At 39.5% G+C, this 20,874-nt stretch overlaps 1 protein-coding gene across 5 annotated transcripts in view; it reads right to left on the bottom strand.

Moving 5' to 3' along the window:
• Nucleotides 1-9,591: 9,591 nt before the first annotated feature.
• LOC108708818 (F-BAR and double SH3 domains protein 2) overlaps nt 9,592-20,874 on the bottom strand; it is a 105,140-nt gene continuing 93,857 nt past the window's right edge. For all 5 annotated transcript variants that reach the window (XM_041582832.1, XM_041582830.1, XM_041582831.1 and 2 more), the window contains 8 exons: nt 18,750-18,911; nt 15,779-15,913; nt 15,214-15,297; nt 14,343-14,520; nt 12,779-12,999; nt 12,143-12,272; nt 11,064-11,146; nt 9,592-10,160 (listed from right to left, as the gene is read on the bottom strand). In XM_041582832.1, the coding sequence (XP_041438766.1) occupies nt 10,077-10,160; nt 11,064-11,146; nt 12,143-12,272; nt 12,779-12,999; nt 14,343-14,520; nt 15,214-15,297; nt 15,779-15,913; nt 18,750-18,911 (1,077 nt within the window). In that variant the 3' untranslated portion in view covers nt 9,592-10,076. The remainder of the gene's footprint in view (nt 10,161-11,063; nt 11,147-12,142; nt 12,273-12,778; nt 13,000-14,342; nt 14,521-15,213; nt 15,298-15,778; nt 15,914-18,749; nt 18,912-20,874) is intronic.

Genomic DNA, 20,874 nt, shown 5'->3' with positions numbered 1-20,874 from the left:
CCCTACCAATCAGATTACTGAAAAAAAGCTCAAGAACTAAATAAGTCAAAAACCACAAATAATAAAAAATGAAAACCAATTACAAATTGTCTCAGAATATCCGTCTCTACATCATACTAACAGTTAACTCCAAGGTGAACAATCCCTTGAATGTAAAAGCACATTTTACAAAACAAATGAGCAGCCAACAGAGAAGCCTCTGTTTAATGGGTTGGATTTAGAGAGGGATATTCTGAGACAATTTGCTATTGGTTTTCATTTTTTATTATTTGTAGTTTTTGAGTTATTTAGTCTGGTTGTTAGGGCCCAAATTACCCTAGCAACCATGCATTGATTTGAATAAGAGACTGGAATATAAATAGGACAGGACCTGAATAGAAAGGTGAGTAAAAAAAAGTACCAATAACAATACATTTGTAGCCTTACATTTAAATTTTTTTTTTATGGGGTCAGTGACCCCCATTTGAAAGCTAGAAAGAATCAGAAGTAAAATTGCAAATTATTCAAAAACTATAAAAAATAATGAAGACTGATTGAAAATTTGCTTAGAATTGGCCATTCTATACAGTAACATACTAAAAGTGAACTTAAAGGACAAGGAAAGTGAAAAATATAATAAGGCTAGAAATGCTGTATTTTGTATACTAAACATAAACATGAACTTACTGCACCACAAGTCTAATCAAACAAATGATTTATGCTTTCAAAGTTGGCCACATGGGGTCACCATCTTGTAACTTTGTTATACATATTTGCAAGACTAAGACTGTGCACATGCTCAGTGTGGTCTGAACTGCTTAGGGATCGTCATAAACAAAGCTGCTTGAGTTCTGCATGGCTGGGAAGTAAGGTGGGGGCTCCCCCTGCTGTACATAAGTATGATTGTTTCCCTGCAGAGCAGTTAGGGACCGTCTGACAATTCCTATCCACAGCAGTAAATGAAGGGAGAATTTCACTGCATACAGTCAGGTTTCTTATAAAAACAGTACACATTTTTTAATTAAAGTATATTGGTAATAGGTTTCTTTTTCATTAAAGAAAGTAAAAATGGGATTTTATTGTTTTGCCTTTCCTTGTCCTTTAAAGATGAACCACCCCTTTAAAGGAGCTGCTCATTATCTTACAGCCTAACAGACTGCAGCTGGCGAAAGGAAGGGGTTTGTTTATGAAGGAGGGCTTCTCTGTATGATGCTGATGTTTTGTAATTGTGCTTATATCAGACACAGGCTACTCCAGGGGCGACCCGTGGGCTGCTGCCGCCTGAGGCAACAACCCCGATGCCGCCCCCCCTCTCCATGCTTAAAAGTTTAGCATCGGAGCAGGTCAAAAGGTGCGGCATCGCTAGGGTAATGATCGCGTACTGCACTTTCTGCACTAGCAGAGCCGAATATCCAGAAATTCGGCTCTTAAAGTTACAGGAGGCGGCTTTTTGTCGCCCCTTGTAAATGGCCGTTCCCTGCCGCCTGAGGCAAGGTGCTCACCAGGAACGGCCCTGGGCTTCTACAGGCAGATGTTCTGTAAATGTGACTTTCAGATGAAGGTGAATGGATCCTACCACCATGGTGAGGTTTAATGAAGTCTAAGCCTCCTTAACCCAATACGTCGACATAAAGCAAGACAATACTGGTGTTTCTGTGCCAGAAAACAAGAAAAAGATGGTTAGAAATACCTGGAAATTCATTCTTTTGTTCAAGCAAATGCTGATATAGCTGAATATTGTTGTTTATCTGCAATGCTTATTGCTCAGACGAGTACATTACAAGTATTAGATATAATACAGTGCCCTCTGCTGGTTGAAATATTTTTAAAAAGGGTGACGAGTCTAGAGCTAAACACTCTAACGGGGTTATTTATCAAGCTCCCAATATCCGAACCTCGAATAATTCGTAGTTTTCAGAGCAAAAAAAACAAAAACAAAAAACAAACAAACTAAGAATTATTCGAGATTTATTAAAGTCCGATAGTCTAAAAACTCAGAATCCGAAACCCCCGGCATCTAGGGTTATATAGCTGCCGGTAAATATGTAATACCCTTCAAAAAGACCCCTCGGCCTGCCCCCAATCTCCAGTAAACTTAGCTTTGCTGACTTTGTCAAATCTCGGCGCTGTAGCCACGCCCCCTTTTGCATCATGGGTCCACCCCTTTTGACGTCACTAACTGCCCCTTTTTGTTCCCGCCCCCACCGGCCGGTAAAAAATTTGGGAAAAGGTGGCAACCCTACCGGCATCTAAAAGCTCTCGAGGTCCTATATAAGTCAATGGGGAAGGTCCCAATGTCTGCGCTGATGTCTGTACCGATATCCGATGATTGCCAGGATTCGGAGCAAAAAAAACTCCAAAAAAAGAAGAATTCTGAGTTTTCGGAGTTTTGCCCGACCCTATTTTTTTCTTCATAAATAAAGTACATTCAGGAAATTGGAGTTGCTCAGAGTTTGATATTAGAAATACTGAGAAAAATTCGGACCTTGATAAATAACCCATTTATTTTTTTTAGTACAAAAAAAAAACACTTTAGTATGAAAAATCTAAATTATTAAAATCCATATCTCAGCAGCTGCTGACCCCCCCTCCCCCATAACAGCAAAAAATGAAATGAAATCGTGTTCTTGCAGAAAACTTCTTTTATCTTTTCCTGAATGGGAAAATTGTAACAAGTGCGAGAATGGGCTGCAACGTTGTTCTAATTAAGCCCGAGACAAAGCCGAGGGCAATGAGAAATTTATGGCGGCAGGTGGCTTACTGGCTGCAGAATGGAAATGCCACTAATCCCTTTTATGGCTGGAAGCGACTGCCAGGCATTGTCACTGCTAAAGGTCTGACTTTAATGTGTAGCAGATATTCCTTTGTCTCCCGCACAATACACAATACTGTATGCTGGGGCCGCACAATGGCATCACTATGGATGGAGAGGGGCTTTAACACAATATGTGCAGCTGACACGGAGAATTGCGTTTACTTTCAGAAATTGTAGCTAATGAATGGATATTTTGGCAGGTTTATATTTCCTGCACTCCGGGCTCTGACTTCTGAATCAATGTAGCAGAAGGCAGCTAATAAACAAACCTGGAGGAGAACAGACTTCTGCGGCAAGGGGACACTTATGGACAGATTTATCAAGTGAAAGTTCGAATTTTTTATTCTATTTTCGAATTTTCACGTTTTTTTTATAGCCAAAACTGGGACTAGGGAATTGATAAAATCTGATTAGATTCTTAAAAAATTCAAACTAGATTTTCAAGATTTATAATACTGTGGTCCTTCGATTATTCGCCACCTAAAACCTGCGGAATTGCTGTAGTCAATGGGAGACGTCCTCGGAGTAAATTTGGAGTTGTTTGCAACCTTCCTGACATTCGACTTGTTGTTGTTCAGAGAAAAAACTCTAATTGAGTCTTTAAAACTCAATCCTATTCGGGTCAATCCTATTCACCCGAGTTTAGAAAATTCGATTTTTTTTAATTAGTTTAAAAAAACTCCCATGAATTCGAAATTCAACCCTTGATAAATCTGCCCCTTACAGGCCCATTTATCATAAGGTCTAATTTCGAATTCATGATTTTTTTTTTTAACTCTAATAAATTCGAAAATACACGAAATTCGATTGGGAGGGTATTTAGGAAGAAATTCGAATTTCTAAAACTCAAACTAACTTTACCGACCTGAAAACTTGAATCGAATTCGACTAAACTCGAAACTCCAAAAAAAAAAACCCTCAAATGTCAGGAAGGATAATAACCTCTTCAAATTAGTCACTGGACCTCTGCCATTGACTTATACACGAACTCGGCAGGTTTAAAGTGGCGAATTGTCAAATTCAAATGATTCCCAGTGTATAGGTTTGATAAATCTCGAAATTTGAATTAATTCTAATCAAGTTTGGATAATTCACAATTAGAATTTGAGAGTTTTGAACCAAAAAATAACCCAAAAATAATAAGTCTGACTCTTAGGGGGCAGATTTATCAAGGGTCGAATTTCCAAGTTGAAAATACTTCAAAATTCAACCATCGAATTGAATTACTTCGACTTCGAATATCGAAGTCTACGTTTTTTTTCATCGAATTTGGCCATTTGCGGTCAAAGTAAAATCGTTTGATCGAACGATTCGATGGATTTCAGCGATCGATCGAACAAACGATTTTTCTTCGACTTCAAAAAAAAACTTAGAAAACTGCTCTAGAAGGTCCCCATAGGCACTTCGGCAGGTTTAATTTGCGGAAGTATTTAAGTTTTTTTTAAAGAGACAGTACTTAAATTTTCGAATGGTCGAATATTCAAACTATTTTACTTCGAATCAAATTCAAAGTGGAAGTCGTAGTATCCTATTCGATGGTCGAAGTATCCAAAAAATTACTTGGAATTTCGAATTTTTTTACTTCGAAAATTCCCTCGAATTCACTTCGACCCTTGATAAATCTGCCCCTTAAACTTTTGCTGCACTGTGTAACAGGAGAATTTCTATGCTATATTAAAGGGGTGGTTCACCATCAAGTTAACTTTTAGTATGTTATAGAATGGCCAGTTCTAAGCCACCTTTCAATTGGTCTTCATTATTAATTTTTTTATAGTTTTCAAATTATTTGCTTTCCACTTTTTTTTCCCGCTTTCAAATGGAGGTCACTGACCCCGGCAGCCAAACAGCTATTGGTCTGCCAGGCTACAATTAACCTTTTATTACTTATCTTTTTATTCAGCCCCTCTCTGATTAACATTCCAGTCTCTCATTTAAACCGCTGCTAAGGTAAACAAGACCGTAGCAACCAAATAAGCTGCTGAAATTCCAAACTGAAGAGCAGCTCGACAGAAAGCTGAAGAATTGAAGAAACAAAAAATACCAAATGAAAACCAAGTGCAAAGTGTCGACATCTTCCTTTAAAGGAGTGGTTCACATTTACGTTAACTTTAGTATGTTATACAATGGCTAATTCTAAGCAACTTCTTAATTGGTCTTCATTTTTTTCTTTTTTATAGTTTTTGAGTTATTTGTCTTCTTCTTCTGACTCTTTCCAGCTTTCAAAGCTGAAAAGCAACAAATGTATTGTTATTGCTACTTTGTATTACTCCTGTATTCAGGCCTCTCCTATTCCAGTCTTGCATTCAAATCAATGCATGGTTGCTAGGGGAATTTGGAATTTCTAAGCAACTTTTTAATTGGTCTTTGTTATTTATTTGCTTAAAGGGATATGGTCATGGGAAAAAAATTTTTTTTCAAAATGAATCAGTTAATAGTGCTGCTCCAGCAGAATTCTGCACTGAAATCCATTTCTCAAAAGAGCAAACAGATTTTTTATATTCAATTTTGAAATCTGACATGGGGCTAGGCATTTTGTCAATTTCCCAGCTGCCCCTGGTCATGTGACTTGTGCCTGCACTTTAGGAGAGAAATGCTTTCTGGCAGGCTGCTGTTTTTCCTTCTCAATGTAACTGAATGTGTCTCAGTGGGACCTGGATTTTACTATTGAGTGTTGTTCTTAAATCTACCAGGCAGCTGTTATCTTGTGTTAGGGAGCTGCTATCTGGTTACCTTCCCATTGTTCTGTTGTTTGGCTGCTGGGGGGAAAAAGGGAGGGGGGGGGGTGATATCACTCCAACTTGCAGTACAGCAGTGACTGAAGTTTATCAGAGCACAAGTCACATGACTTGGGGCAGCTGGGAAATTGACAATATGTCTAGCCCCATGTCAGATTTCAAAATTGAATATAAAAAAAAATCTGTTTGCTCTTTTGAGAAATGGATTTCAGTGCAGAATTCTGCTCGAGCAGCACTATTAACTGATTCATTTTGAAAATTTTTTTTTCCCCATGACAGTATCCCTTTAAAAGTTTTTTAATTATTTGCCTTCTTCTTCTGATTCTTTCCAGATTTCAAACAGGGGTCACTGGCCTCATCTGAAAAACAAACACTCTGTAAGGCTACAAATGTATTGTTATTGCTACTTTTTATTACTCATTTTATAATTTCTGAATTATTTGCCTTTTTCTTCTGACTCTTTCCAGCTTTCGAAGCTATAAGGCTACAAATGTATTGTTTTTGCTACTTTTTAGGACTCCTCTTTCTACTCAGGCCTCTCATATTCCAGTCTCTTACTCAAATCAGTGCATGGTTGCTAGGGAAATTTGGACCATAGCAACCAGACTGCTGAAACTGCAAACTGGAGAGCTGCTGAATAAAAAGCTAAATAAGTCAAAAACCACAAATAATAAAAAAGGAAAACCAATTGCAAATTGTCTCAGAATATCCCTCTCTACATCATACTAACAGTTAACTTAAAGATGAGCTACCCCTTTAAACTACTTGTCTATGCAGTGTACCTGAACCATTTCCACCTTTCTCCAATATTTAGACAGAAGGACTTGCAGAACTAGAAAGGGGATTGGCTAGGATAGTAGCACGCCCTAATAACAAGGCTCCATCCCACCAATAGAGAGGCACAGCAGGCAGGGTAGAGATATTCCAGCTTTTTATTATTCAACATTTTATACATAATAAATACAAACTTTTTACAGCCGATACAAAGAAGAATTGCACCTCTGCTTTACGGGTGTATTGACACTGTACATGGCGGGGAATGGGTTAAATGTCCTATGTGAGGTTAAAAAGAGGCTTTTGTACATCTTTCTGTTAAATAAAGTAGCAGCTCATACAGAAATGTTTTTTTTTTACATTTTTTTTTTTAAATATAAAGATTTTTTTTTCCTTTCAAATAACACTTGTCTTGACAAAACCGTTGCTATGAATAGAATTGGCCAGGGATCAACAGAAGAGAAGCTATCTTATCTATCCACCTGTAGTACAGAAAATGACAGTTTATGGGGCCACCGGGGAATAACAGGGTTAAAGCAACAGGCAGTAGCGGCTGCTTTCTAGATGTTGTCCAATTACAACTCCCGGTGCTGGGAGTTAGACAAGATCAGGAGGGTGGTCTATTTTCAAGCCTAGGTCTATGCTACTAACTGATGGCACTCGAGCTGTTGCTGTAACTACAGTTCCCAGAATCCTCTGTGAGATTGCTGGGGTAGGAGTAGCACAAGTTAACAGCATTGCAGCTGTAAAAAGAACTCCAATTCCCAGCATCCCCTACCAGCTCAGCTGGGCTAAGCATGCTGGGATTTGTAGGCCTGATTGGATTCATGTACAAATTGTGTCAAATGAATAATTTACAGAAGGTGCAGTCAATAAAGGACAAGAAAATAAGACACAAATGGGGGGGGGAAAATAAGATATTTTTTCTTTTTTTAAAGTGAATCTTCCAAGAAGATACCATTCAAGCATCAGAACAATGATCAACCGAGAACAACATGGCCGCCCTGTCGCACAAAGGAAAATCCCGGCTCTATAAAAAAAAGCCTTTAATTAACATACATTCTGCTCTCTACAATCAGCATGGGGGGAGCCATTGTTCCTAAATTACAAACGGCACAGAATAATAGGGGGGAAAAATAGAATTTCACTGATTTGTGGATTTTTTTTCTTTTCAATAAAACCTATATACAGGGTTAAAACATTTGCACTGTAATTAAATGCAATTTAGACATAACGAATCCCACGTGGATTATCATAGTGTATTTCCAAACTTTGCTCCGGACACAGATGGTCTCTGCTCCATGTTTATTAACACGCCCACAAGGCGCACTTTTTGTGCAGGAGATTTGTTTCTGTTTAATGATGTCGCCGTGATGTCACCCGTACCTCCATTTTTCTTAATGGACAAAAGCAGTTAATTTGTGGCCACAAATACATTAGACCTCATTAAAAAATCCATGTACTTATTGACTCTTTGCTTTTCAGTTGTGCCCACCCATCCTCCGCTCCGGTAAGTGGACGCTGCATTCCCAAAACAGGCCGGAAGCACTTGTCGCATTCATCCGATGAGAGATAAAGGGGAAATAAGACAATAATAACAGTCCCAGATATGTCAGGAAATCTGGCAGGAAGTCTGGAAGGAACCACGAATGGGAAATTGATACAATCAGATGCTGATATGATGCTTTTCTGCTGAGTTCAACTACACAAGCAGCACCGTAAGTGCTTCCAATAGAAGGAAGAAAAATAAAAGTACAAGCAGATGAGAGTTTTTGAAATATATATTTATATATATGTTTCCTATGGTCCAGCAGAGTCTTTAACCCCAGGAGGTTCAACCAGCAGGCTTTCGGCTATTGAAGAATGCTGGGAAATGTAGTCCAACAGCAGAAGGAAGCGTTCCGGTTCACAGACTCGATATCCAAAACTGAACGCTTTAAAGAGCTGCATAAAAATCCATAATCGCTTCATTACTTAAAGGGGAAGTATCGCGAAAATGAAAATTGAATATAAGCTTCAGCATACTGAAATAAGAAACTTTCTAAATATACTCAATTAAAAATTCTGCATTGTTACTGAAATAATCAAGTTTATCTTCACTATTCCTCTCTCAGTATCTGTTTCTCTTCATTCAGGAGTTGGGTGTCAGATATTCACTGACAGTTAGATCCAATATATCTTATAGGGGGGCACCTGTTGCCTAGAAGATATACTAGAGCTCACTCTATTAAACTCACCAGACATCATGTCTCTCTACATGCAGAATTTGTGCGAAAGGCAGTTATTTTGTTAGATTTTATTTATTTTTTTAGTTTTGAGTATCCTCTAATTCATCTGCTAGGAAGGAGCCCCCCTATAAGATATATTGGATCTAACTGTCAGTGAATATCTGACACCCAACTGCTGCATGAAGACAGAATGAAGAGAAACAGATGCTGAGAGAGGGATAGTGAACATAAACTTGATTATTTCAGAAACAATGCAGAATATTTGATTGTTTTTAGAAAGTTTCAGTATGATGAAGCTTATATAAAATTTTAATTTTCGCAATAGTTTCCCTTTAATATCTGGCTAATGACGGAAAAAATAGGCAGAGACACAGTATACAGTGTTATGTATCATCGGTCGGGAATAAAATTGAGGGGAGCCAGCCCCCCTTTAGTTTTAAGTGTGAATTCACTGCCATTTCTGCAGCACGTTGCTCTGCAATGCACCGCAGGATTCTGGGGCAGGAAGGAGGTGCCGTGAGTTTTTGCTTCTGTTCATACATACAAAGAACTGGAGAAATCGGACAGTCTTAACACAATCCTATGGCAACAGTAATATACTGTACTAACGCGCATGATAGAAGTATTCTATGACTATGCTGCATGTATTGGCTCATTGTACAGCCTCAGCACAGGAGCCAGGGAAGTGTCCTCATTGGTGCAATGTCTGCGCTCAGAACAGGGATGCGCCTAACTGCTTAAATGGGTGGTTCACCTTTACATTAACTTTTAGTATGTTATAGCAACTTTTCAATTGGTCTTCATTTTTTATAGTTTTTTGAATCGTCTCCTGGCTTCTTCAGACTGTTTCCAGCTTTCAAATGGGGGTCACTGACCCCATCTAAGCAACAAATGCTCTGTAAGGCTACAAATGTTGTATTGCTGCTTTTTATTACTCCTCTTTCTATTCAGTCCTTTCCTGAACATCTTCCAGTCTCTTATTAAAAATCAATGCATGGTTGCTAGGGTAGTTCAGACCCTAGCAACCAGATTGCTAAAATTGCGAACTGGAGAGCTGCTGAATAAAAAGATAAATAACAAAAAAGCCACAAATAATAAAAAAAATCAAAACCAACTGCAAATTGTCTAAGAATATCACTCTGTACATGATACATAAAGTTCATTTAAAGGTGAACAACCCCTTTCACAAAAGATGGCCGACTGATGGTCAATATTTCCTCGCGCTCCTTTATAAGCAGAATATGTCAATGAGCGCCCCATGTAAAATAAAAGCGAGGGCTGCCTCTGGCTTTCTGTACAAAGCTGATCTCACCTACATTGCACGCCTTTAACCTCATTGCTTCTTGTGCTAAAAGAGGCTCGATAACATTTATATTTAAAAAAAAAAAAAAAAAAAAGGCACAAAAGTCCAATGTAAGTCCACGGCTGAAGAAAATCCTCCTCCCTTGGCGTGAGATGGATCGCTACATGCAGAAGGTGCCTTAACGTCTCAACCAAACGACTCATTTGGCTTTGTAATTAGCAGAGAGTTTGGGAAACCCATCGTTACACCAACGTTATTTCAACGTCTTCTGTCTTTTCCGCCGGCCGCCTCTGTGCCTGCTTGGGAGGGGGAGGGGCAGCACGCACCTGTAATTGGAGGAGCAAAATGGATTATGGACACCCTGCTTGTGTTTGTACAGGTATGGGATCCGTTTTCCGGGAACCCATTATCCAGAAAGGCCGTCTCCCAAATTATCCAAATTTTTTAAAAAGTATTTCTTTTTAGTCTGTAATAATAAAACAGTAGCTTGTACTTGATCACAACTAAGATAAAATTAATCCTTATTGGAAGCAAAACCAGCCTATTGGCTTTATTTCATGTTTACATGATTTTCTAGTTGACTTAAAGTGACACTGACACTAAAAATTTTCATTTCAAAATATTAATCTACATTAAAAGTTACCTATAGGTCACGTTATCATTTTTTGCTAATAGTTCTGCTTTTGTAAGTAATTGTTACTTGAAGTTCCTAAACCTGACTGTTTTGCCAACCTGACTGTCCCATCAGATTCTAATGCTAACGGACTCCTGCTGCACAAATATGGCCGCCCCCTCATAGAGGAACATGGGGCATCAGACAGGTAATGTAACAGCATCAGGCAAATACTTTATGGCAAAATTATAAATAGCATTCAAAGATAATGTTATGATGGATATAAAAAAATGGTTATTTCCTGGTGTGAGTATTTAAGGTATGCATTTCCAAATTACGGAAAGATCCGTTAACCGGAAAACCCCAGGTCCCAAGCATTCTGGATAACAAGTCCCATCCCTGTGTGTAAATCACATGTTTTGCTGTACCTTTTTCTACCAGCAGATGGCTTCATATAAAATGAGCTACATTTACAAGACAGTTCTGCCCCAGCTACTCCTCTCTACCTCCCTGTCATATTATTACAAAAACATTTCCAACTTCAAAATGGGTAGCTGGTAAAATATTAGTATTGGACGTCACTTAAAACAAGAACAGATCAACTCCAGATACTTACAGGGCGCAGTTTGCTATGGTAAGTCTCTGGCATGCTTCTTGGTGGGTGGGATGACCCTGGGGAATCCAAACTGATGTTGTTTTCTAAAAAGAGAAAGATGATAAAAAATATAACTTTTTAATAAATGAGGTTAAACTCAGAATGGAGAATTACTGCGTTTTTTAAAAAAAAATTTAATTATCATCAGCCAAGCTGGGCGGACTCACTTTCCGTCAGCAAGAAACTATAAATAAGGTGCCAATAAACAGAATTTGGTAATAAATGCTGACAATGTCTCTTTAAAGGGATTCTGTCATGAATATTATGGTGTATTTTTTATTTCTAAATTACACTGTTTACACTGCATATAATTCACTCTACAATATAAAATGTCATTCCTGAATCAGCAAGTGTATCTAGTTGTAATATTGGTGTGTAGGTGCATCTCAGGTCATTTTGCCTGGTCATGTGGTTTCAGAAAGAGCCAGCACTTTAGGATGAAACTGCTTTCTGGCAGGCTGTTATTTCTCCTACTCAATGTAACTGAATGTGTCTCAGTGGGACCTGGATTTTACTATTGAGTTGTTAGATCTACCAGGCAGCTGTTATCTTGTGTTAGGGAGCTGCTATTTGGTTACCTTCCCATTGTTCTGTTGTTAGGCTGCAGGGGGAGGGGGTGACATTACTCCAACTTGCAGTACAGCAGTAAAGAGTGACTGAAGTTTATTAGAGCACAAGTCACATGACTGGAGGCAGCTGGGAAATTGACAAAATGTCTAGCCCCATGTCAGATTTCAAAATTAAATATAAAAAAATATGTTTGCTCTTTTGAGAAATGGATTTCAGTGCAGAATTCTGCTGGAGCAGCACTATTAACTGATGTGTTTAAAATGTTTTTTTCCCATGACAGTATCCCTTTAAGGCCTACTATGCAGATTAACCTATGCTACAGTCTATATTAGTGTTAAAACCCCATCAGACCCTTAACAGACAAAACTAAATGAGCCTGCCCAGCTTGGCAGAAAGGGTTTACAGCACTGGCAAGTTTAAATATCAGTTATTTCACGTACTGATGGAAACATTTTGTGTTGGATTCTTACCGTTCCCAGAGGGCGACCGAGGAAAGTACTGGGAGATATTCTTGTCTGGGCTGTAAAGGGGGCTGATGGGAGGTTGGTCATATAGAGGCAGAGGGGGAAGAGAATTCTGCGGCTTCGGAGATGGAGAGATCTGGCAAACAAAAATATACACTTTTGGTTAAAAGAAAGATAAATATGATTATTTTTGTTTTATTATTATGATTAAGGTGCAATAAAACAGAACTACAACTCCCATCAGCCTTTCCTTGCCTGGGATCAAGTTAAAAGAAGCTCTTCTTTCTGCCCCACTGCTGCAATCAATTCTATGGGTCTGATTTTTCGTATAAATAAAAGTGCAGCTAAAGGGAGAAGAAATATGTATCCTTCCTTAAAAGGTGCTTTATATGTACCACACCCCTGGGTAGTTATTGCGGCATCTATATAGAAGTAATTTCCCAGGGTGGAGTCCAGTACTGAGAACAAAGAGGTTACACGTGCCGCCAGTTAAATCATCTTCTCTATATTTAGGAGTAAATTCTATATTTAGAGAATCACCCACACCCAGCGCTCACTGCCAGTTTTAGAGTGGGTGGCCTCAAGAGGGTGCTGTTGAGTAGCCAAGAAAATACAGCAGTTTGTTTAGCCAATGTTGCTTACCTGAGCATCGCCAAACCACTGGGCATCTCCATTTTCAGACCCAGTGAGTTCTTCCACCAATACAGAAGGAAAGACCCCGACGCGCCCGTTGAACTCTCCTTCCCAGAATCCATCGTCGTCTTGGTTCTCCTTATTCAGGATTCGAATGATTGCCCCCTCCGGGAACGACAGTTCATCATCGGTCTGGCCCTCATACTCATAAAGTGCTTTCACAAAACAGACTGAGGAACAAAGGAATGCAGACTAAAGAAGCTGGAAGTGAGTGGAGTGCCTACAAGGGGGTTACTGTACAATGACATAAGGGACTTCGTTCAAACTCAAGGAGCAGCCATTGGCCTGGCAATAGGAACATCAGCAAGGTACTGGCATAAAGGGGAAAGAGACAAAAAGGGCTTATACAAATAGAAATACAGCTTAAAGGGATAATTTTTATGATGTAGTTTTTATTTCTAAATGACACTGTTTACACTGCAAATAATTCACTGTACAATTTAAAATGTCATTACTGAACCAACAAGTGTATTTAGTTAGTAATATTGGTGTGTAGGTGCATCTCAGGTCATTTTGCCTGGTCATGTGCTTTCAGAAAGAGCCAGCACTTTAGGATGGAACTGCTTTCTGGCAGGCTGTTGTTTCTCCTACTCAATGTTACTGAATGTGTCTCAGTGGGACCTGGATTTTACTATTGAGTGCTGTTCTTAGATCTACCAAGCAGCTGTTATCTTGTGTTAGGGAGCTGCTATCTGGTTACCTTCCCATTGTTCTGTTAGGCTGCTGGGGGGAAAGGGAGGGCGTTATATCACTTCAACTTGCAGTAAAGAGTGACTGAAGTTTATCAGAGAGTAAGTCACATGACTGGGGGCAGCTGGGAAACTGACAATATGTCTAGTCCCATGTCAAATTTCAAAATTACATATAAAAAAAAAAACCTGTTTGCTCTTTTGAGTGCTATTCTTAGGGTAAGGCCAGACGAGGAGATTCGGGGAGATTTTGTCGCCTGGCGACTTATCGCCACGTCTTTTGCGCGACTATTTCCCCGAACTGTCTCAGCGTTTTTCCCCATAGGCCAGAATGAAAAGTTGCCTGCGCTAATGCACACGCGGCGATACGTTTTCAATAGTCGCCCAAAGTTGCCTCACTGAGGCAACTTTGGGCGACTATTGAAAACGCATCGCCGCGTGTGCATTAGCGCAGGAGATTTTGCGCTGTAGCCTATGGGGAAAAGACGCTGAGGCAGTTCGGGGAGATAGTCGCGCAAAATACGTGGCAATAAGTCGCCAGGCGACAAAATCTCCCCGAATCTCCTAGTCTGGCCTTTCCCTTAGATCTACCAGGCAGCTGTTATCTTGTGTTAGGGAGCTGCTATCTGGTTACCTTCCCATTGTTCTGCTGATGAGCTACATTTTGATGAAGATGCATTTTGAAAAAAACATTTTTTTCCCATGACAGTATCCCTTTAAGCTGGAGAAACCTGGAAAGTAACTGAAAATGAACATTACTGGTTACTAACACAGACAGGGAACATAATGCATTGCAGTTTTATAGTAGAAAAGCTGATAGTTACCATTGGTGTCTCCATTCAGGCTCCCTGAGACCATATCAGCATCATTGGAGTTGCTGGAAGTGTGGGAGCGACTATCAAGTGCAGCCAGGGACTGGAGCATGCTCAGTAGGCTGTTGGACGCAGGGAACTGCAGGTATTTCTCTGGTACATACCCCACCTGCCCAGACTTATTCCTCGCCTGTAAAAGAGTCAAACAACAAAATGCATTTGTATAATCCCTGTGCATATATGGTTTCACCCTCAGATGTCTTTGTGATTTTTGAGGGGGCTGATTTACTTACTGAATTGTCAGTGGGGCTCATTTATAAAACACTGGGCAATTTTGCACCTGGGCAGTAACCCATAGCAACCAATCAAATGCTTGCTTTCATTGTTCAACCTGCAGCGGGCTTAAAAAAGCTAAACACTGATTGGCTACTATGAGTTACTGCCCAGGCACACATTTGCACAGTGTTTATAAATGAGCCCCAGTGAGAAGCCATAATCTCCCTAAATTATAGGTACATCCTCCATACAGTTTGTATCCCAAGGACTTTGCTTCGAGACAATGCCAGGCAATGAAAGTGCTGTTTATTGAGGTCTATGGAGAGTTCCTTAGCCAATATAAGCTATATGGCAACTCCCAGCCACCGTTATCAATTCAATTATACAATGAAAATGCTCTGTGCATTCAATTAGATACCTGCATGCTGCAACAATATGGCAGCTCGCACTCATAGTTATAAATACCAAGATTAGTGTGGGCACACAAAATCTTATGCCATTCTCTATAATAAATGATATTTCTTATATCTATTTAAAGCAGCTGCAATATTTTCATGATCAATGCATAGTCCCACTGTGGCCGATACAATGGATCTGACCAATGTACCTTCACCCAGTCTTCCATGTCTCCGTCTTCAATCACTTCCAGCATTTCGTGCTCCTCTATAGTCAGCTCATCAGGTTGAGAGGCCTACAAAGCAAATGGGTAAAGATTAGAGACTCCTCCATAGAGATCCAGCTGCCAGTTACCAAGGGCTGGCACAGTCTCTATTTGGCAAATCATTAAAATACTTAAATATTATTTAATAAAAGGGACAAACTTTCCCTAGGCCTTTGTAACCCATAGCGACTAATCTCAGTTTTGATATCAAATTGTTGCCTGCAGATTGGTTACTATGGGCTGTAACACCTGGTGCTACCCTGCAAACTTCACCAAGAAAAATGATACCTAACGCTATAGTTCTTTTACACTGCAAAAATATTTTAGCTGCCCAAGGACTGTGCCTTTAACTGTTTTAAGTATTAAGTCCCAGCAGAAACCACTAAGAATGCTGGGTATTGTAGTTCATAAAGCACCAGCCCTATCTAGCAATGGTTAATCTAATAAGCCAGATGTCTCATGGTGATCCCTGCCTGCAATTTGGGCTGAAGAAAGAAGAATTCAGACAAACCTTATAAGAGTAGATGACTTTGCAAGTCAGTGGATAATTCCGTAGGGTGCCAGACGGACTGGAACTGCTGTCATCAAAGGCATCCATGCTGTCCTCCAGCTCCTCTCCCTCCTCCCGATCCACATCTGTGCTTCCCTGCAGCAAAAAAACAACAACACATAAATTAGGCTTTCTTTCATGTGAAAGGTATAGGACCTATTATCCAGAATGCTCAGGACCTGGGATTTTCCAGATAACGGATCTTTCATACCTTAAGTCTACTAGAAAATCATATAAGCATTAAATAAACCCAATAGTCTGGGTTTGCTTCCAATAAGGATTAATTATATCTTAGTTGGGATCAAGTACAAGCTACTGTTTTATTATTACACAGAAAAGGAAATACTTTTTCAAAAAATTTGGATTATTTGATTATTATGGAGTCTATGAGAAACATCCATTTCATAATTCGTAACGGTTTGGATAACGGGTTTCCGGATAACGCATCCCATACCTGTACATGAAAACCAGTACCCTAGCTAAAGCTGCAGACCCCTTCACTTCAATGGCCAACATGGTGCATCAGATTATATTCTAAAACCTGCACAATTAACAACAGATATGCATAGTACATAGTGAATGGCAGCACTTATTACCCTTCTATTTGTGTCTTTAAAGGAATAGTTCAATATAAAAATAAAAACTGGGTAAATAGATAAGCTGTGCAAAATAAAAAATGTATCTAATATAGTTAGTTAGGCAAAAATGGAATGTATAAAGGCTGGAGTGACATAATAGCCAGAACACTACTTCCTGCTTTGCAGTTCTCTAACTCGGAGTTAGTCAGTGACTATAAGGGGGGCCACGTGGGACATAACTGTTCAGTGAGTTTGCAATTGATCCTCAGCATTCAGCTCAAATTCAAAAGCAGCAGTTTTATCCCATAGGCCCTCCTTAAGTCACTGATTGGTTACTGCCTGGTAACCAATCAGTGGAAAGCAAGAGAGCTGAAAAGCAGGAAGTAGTTTTCTGGCTATTATGTTACACATCAAGTCATTCCAGCCTTTATACATTACATTTTTGGCAAACTATATTAGAAACATGTTTTATTTTGCACAGCCTATCTATTTATCAAGTTTTTTTTACACTGAACTGTTCCTTTAACTTGCTTAGATTGTAAGCTTTGCGGTACAAGGCCTCCCCTTCCTGCGGTCTCTTTAAACAAACAGTGTAACTGTGGACAACTATATTTATTTATTGATGTGTTTTGATAATTGGTATTTCAAGAATTCTGCCTCTCAGCACTAGAAGCTGGAGTTAATGAGTAAGCAAGCTGATCTTCTCGTTACACCAGACTTAAGGTGGCCATACACGGGCCGATAAAAGCTGCCGACAGACCAAGTCGGCAGCTTATTGGCCCGTGTATGGGGGCCCCCGACGGGCTTCCCCGATCGAGATCTGGCCGACTTTGGGGTTAAAAATCCCGTCGGATCGCGGCCGCATCTGTTCGTTGATGCGGTCCCGCGATCCGACCGCCCGTTTGGCGAACGCTAGGATCCGATCGTTGGGCCCTAGGGCCCACGATCGGATCAGCCCGATATTGCCCACCTCAAGGTGGGCATATCGGAGGGAGATCCGCTCGTTTGGCGACATCGCCAAACGAGCGGATCTATCCGTGTATGGCCACCTTTACTCGTCAATTACTATTCACTGCCGGCCTTGTCTTTCTTTCATTTGCTGCAAATGAGGTGCCTCCCAGACAGTTTATCAGGCTGCCCGATAGAGTTTCATTACCTGGGAGCTTGATTTATGGTGAGACACCCACTGGCTCATTAACTTGTATTATGGAGAATTCCTAATGTTAAAAGGGCAATAGGTTGGTAATAGATTTAACTTACAATCGGCAGCTGGGAAACACCTTGCTTTGGGTGGTTGTTCCTGCCATGGTTTTATTGTGAGATTTAATTACAATGAGATTTCTGTAACTCCTAATTTCTCCAGGTATAGTTAACTCTTTCCCTCACTCCCATTTCAATGCAATCACAGAACGACAATGATTGCAGTATGAGTAATTGAATCTGTTACCCAGAAAGCTCCATATTACGGGAAGGCTATCTCCCATAGACTCCATTTGAATAATATAATTCAGATTTTTAAAAAAGATTTTCTTTTTCTCTGTAACAATATAACAGTAGCTTGTACTGGATCCCAAAGAAGATATAATTTATCCTTTAATAAATGTTTATATGATATTTTATTTGACTTAAAGGGGTTGTTCGCTTTTAATTTAACTTTTAGTATGATGTAGAGAGTGATATTCTGAGAATATTTGCAATTGGTTTTCATTTTTTATGGGTTATTTAGCTTTTTATTCAGCAAATCTGGTTGCTAGGGTCTAAACTACCCTAGAAACCATGCATTAATTCAAATAAGAGACTGGAATTTGAACAGGAGAGGGTCTGTTTGGGTAATAAAAAGTAGCAATAACAGTAAATGTGTACAGAGCATTAGTTTTTAGATGGGGTTAGTGACCCCCATTTGAAAGCTGGAAAGAAGGCGGCAAATAATTAAAAAACTATAAAAAAATAAGTAATGTAGACCAGTTGAAAACTTGCTTAGAATTGGTTATTCAACAACATACTAAAAGTTTACTTAAAGGTGAACTACTCCTTTAAGGTATAGAGATCCAAATGATAGAAAAAACCCTTATCTGAAAATCCCAAGTCCCGAGTATTCTGGATAACATGTCCTATACCTGTAACAATTCCAAAGCAATATACCTCCCATCAGCATCTATTGGTTTCGATTCTGGTAGCAGCTGGGTCTGGCTAAGGGTTTAGAGGGAAAAGAACCCACTGGGCAGAGATTTAAAATAATAATTCATAAAAGTAATTCACGAGCCACAAGTTGTCTGCAGTGTCTGTAGCAAGGAATGTTTGCAATAGTACATAAGTGCATTATAATATATTATATAGCGGTAATGTGACTATACCAGGTGGGAGGAGCCATTATTCATCAGGGTAGGGAGGCTCGCCCATCGTTCATTCTCCAGCTCCTCCATGACCTGATTCATTGCACTCTTCAGCCAAGTGTCCACTGAAACACCAATTTGCCGTAACAAATCCAGACGGGCTTCAGCTTTTAGCTTTGTAATCTGCACAGGAAAGAGATATTTATTTATTATAATTCTTTATATAATCATAAGGCTTTACAGAGTCCATCTCAATGGAGCTTACAATCAAAGGTCCCTACCACATTTCATCACAAGCCAAATAACCTGCCTTTTGACTTTTTGAGTGTGGGAGGAAACTGGAGTACTGGGGTGAAACCAATATAAACTAGGGGAGAAAATACAAACTCCTTCCCAAAAGTCAAGACTCGGAGCTATAAGGCAGCAGTAGCTATGGTATTATCTGAATTAGAAATCACTGGCTTGCATTATGGATAGATAAACATGCTTCCACTATGGTTTGGCCACATATATCCCATCAAATATTCAGAGAAGGAATAATCAGTGCAGCTCTGGTATAATGTCACACTTGAATGATCTAAAATGTAAAGAACAGCTGATGGATGGCCTGATGGGACCCAATGTACCCATGGGATCAGTGAATGAGATGGATAATAGGGTGAAATGGTTATTGTTTCAGGACATGGATACAGGTCAAAGGAAGGAGCCTTAGCAATAATGAAACCAAACAAGGCATCAGTTCCCACAAACAGATAAGTAACTTATAAGCAGATATATAAATCATGTTAAGTGAAAGGGTAGATTCTTTCTTTGGGAATTCTCACTGTCTAGTCAAGCATGAATAGTCATTACTTGCCCTGAGTATCCAATATCTGCAGCATCCAATGAAGGCGACACCATACTGCTAATGTCTCTGGAAGTCATAAATACCTACATGTACAAATGCAGTTACCTTAAGGGTATGAAAGTAGCAGGGACAACCCAGGGTCCATTAAAGCAACAGCTGAACACAGATGTAATTGCAGTGTATAGTGAAGTAAGCAGGGGTCACTATTCTGCAGATCCCCAGTTATACCGGAATTACTTTTCTCACAATTCTATATCATATCCACATCATGATTCTTACTAGAAAGGCTACACCAAAAGCAATTGTGGGGTCTGCCCTCTTATAAGCTACTGCCTCTAGCTTTAAGGGTTAAGTAGTAATTGTAAGCATTCAGTCAACACCAAAGGGATCGGGGGCATCCCAAAACTTGGATGAAATTCAGTAGGAAGCAAAGAAGAAATGTATTCTGCTGTGAATTTGAGTTATAAGCAACAGCAATTGAAAACCTAGATTTTCTCTTTCTTATTTCCGCTTTATTTCACAACGTAGTACTTGAAGCAAAATGGTATGGCAAATACCAGACCAGAAAGTCATAGGTGAATTACGAAATAGCTTCCCCCCGCCATGGGAAAGTAACCAGGCCAATGAAGTGTTGAAGTTTCTGATCTGAAAGGGCATACAGTAACCTAACCCCTGCAGCACCCAGACACAGGGAAGCTAAACAATGTCACACCTGGGAAAAAGTCAGCCGACAAAGAATATTGCCCCTCACTGTGAAACCAGAGACATACACAGTCCTCATAGTCTTGCCTAAGGTCTTAACCCTTACTAGAATATTATACTAATCAACAACCAGTGACATTAGCTACAAACTCTGGCTTTAAAGGGCAAGTCAACCCCAAAATAACATTTTGCCTAATAATAGAAAACATATTTACGAGCAGCTTTGAAATACACAAATCTTCTATGGTTTTTAAGTTATTGGTATATGAATTGCTATTGAAGTGTTTGTGCCTTTCTAGTCTCTGCCCTGATGGTTCAGACTGTTGAAACAATGTTGAAGACAAGGCAGCTGATTAATAGACCTGTCTTTGCTGGGGAACCAAGACTTTTGCAACATTGTTTAAAAAGTAACAACCATGAGTTAAGCAAATGCTGCTTTCAATAGCAATTGTTTTTACAAATAACTTTAAAAGCACTGAAACATTGAAATGAAAAAATATTAGAAATTTGCTTAGAATTATGTTTTCTTTTATTAGTTCTAAAATCTGGGAGCTGCACTTCAGCACAACACAAAGGGTACCAGAGTGCACATTGTAA

Source organism: Xenopus laevis, chromosome 2L (assembly GCF_017654675.1).
Source record: "Xenopus laevis strain J_2021 chromosome 2L, Xenopus_laevis_v10.1, whole genome shotgun sequence".
Lineage (NCBI taxonomy): Eukaryota > Metazoa > Chordata > Amphibia > Anura > Pipidae > Xenopus > Xenopus laevis.
This window is presented reverse-complemented; position numbering and strand designations above follow the sequence as displayed.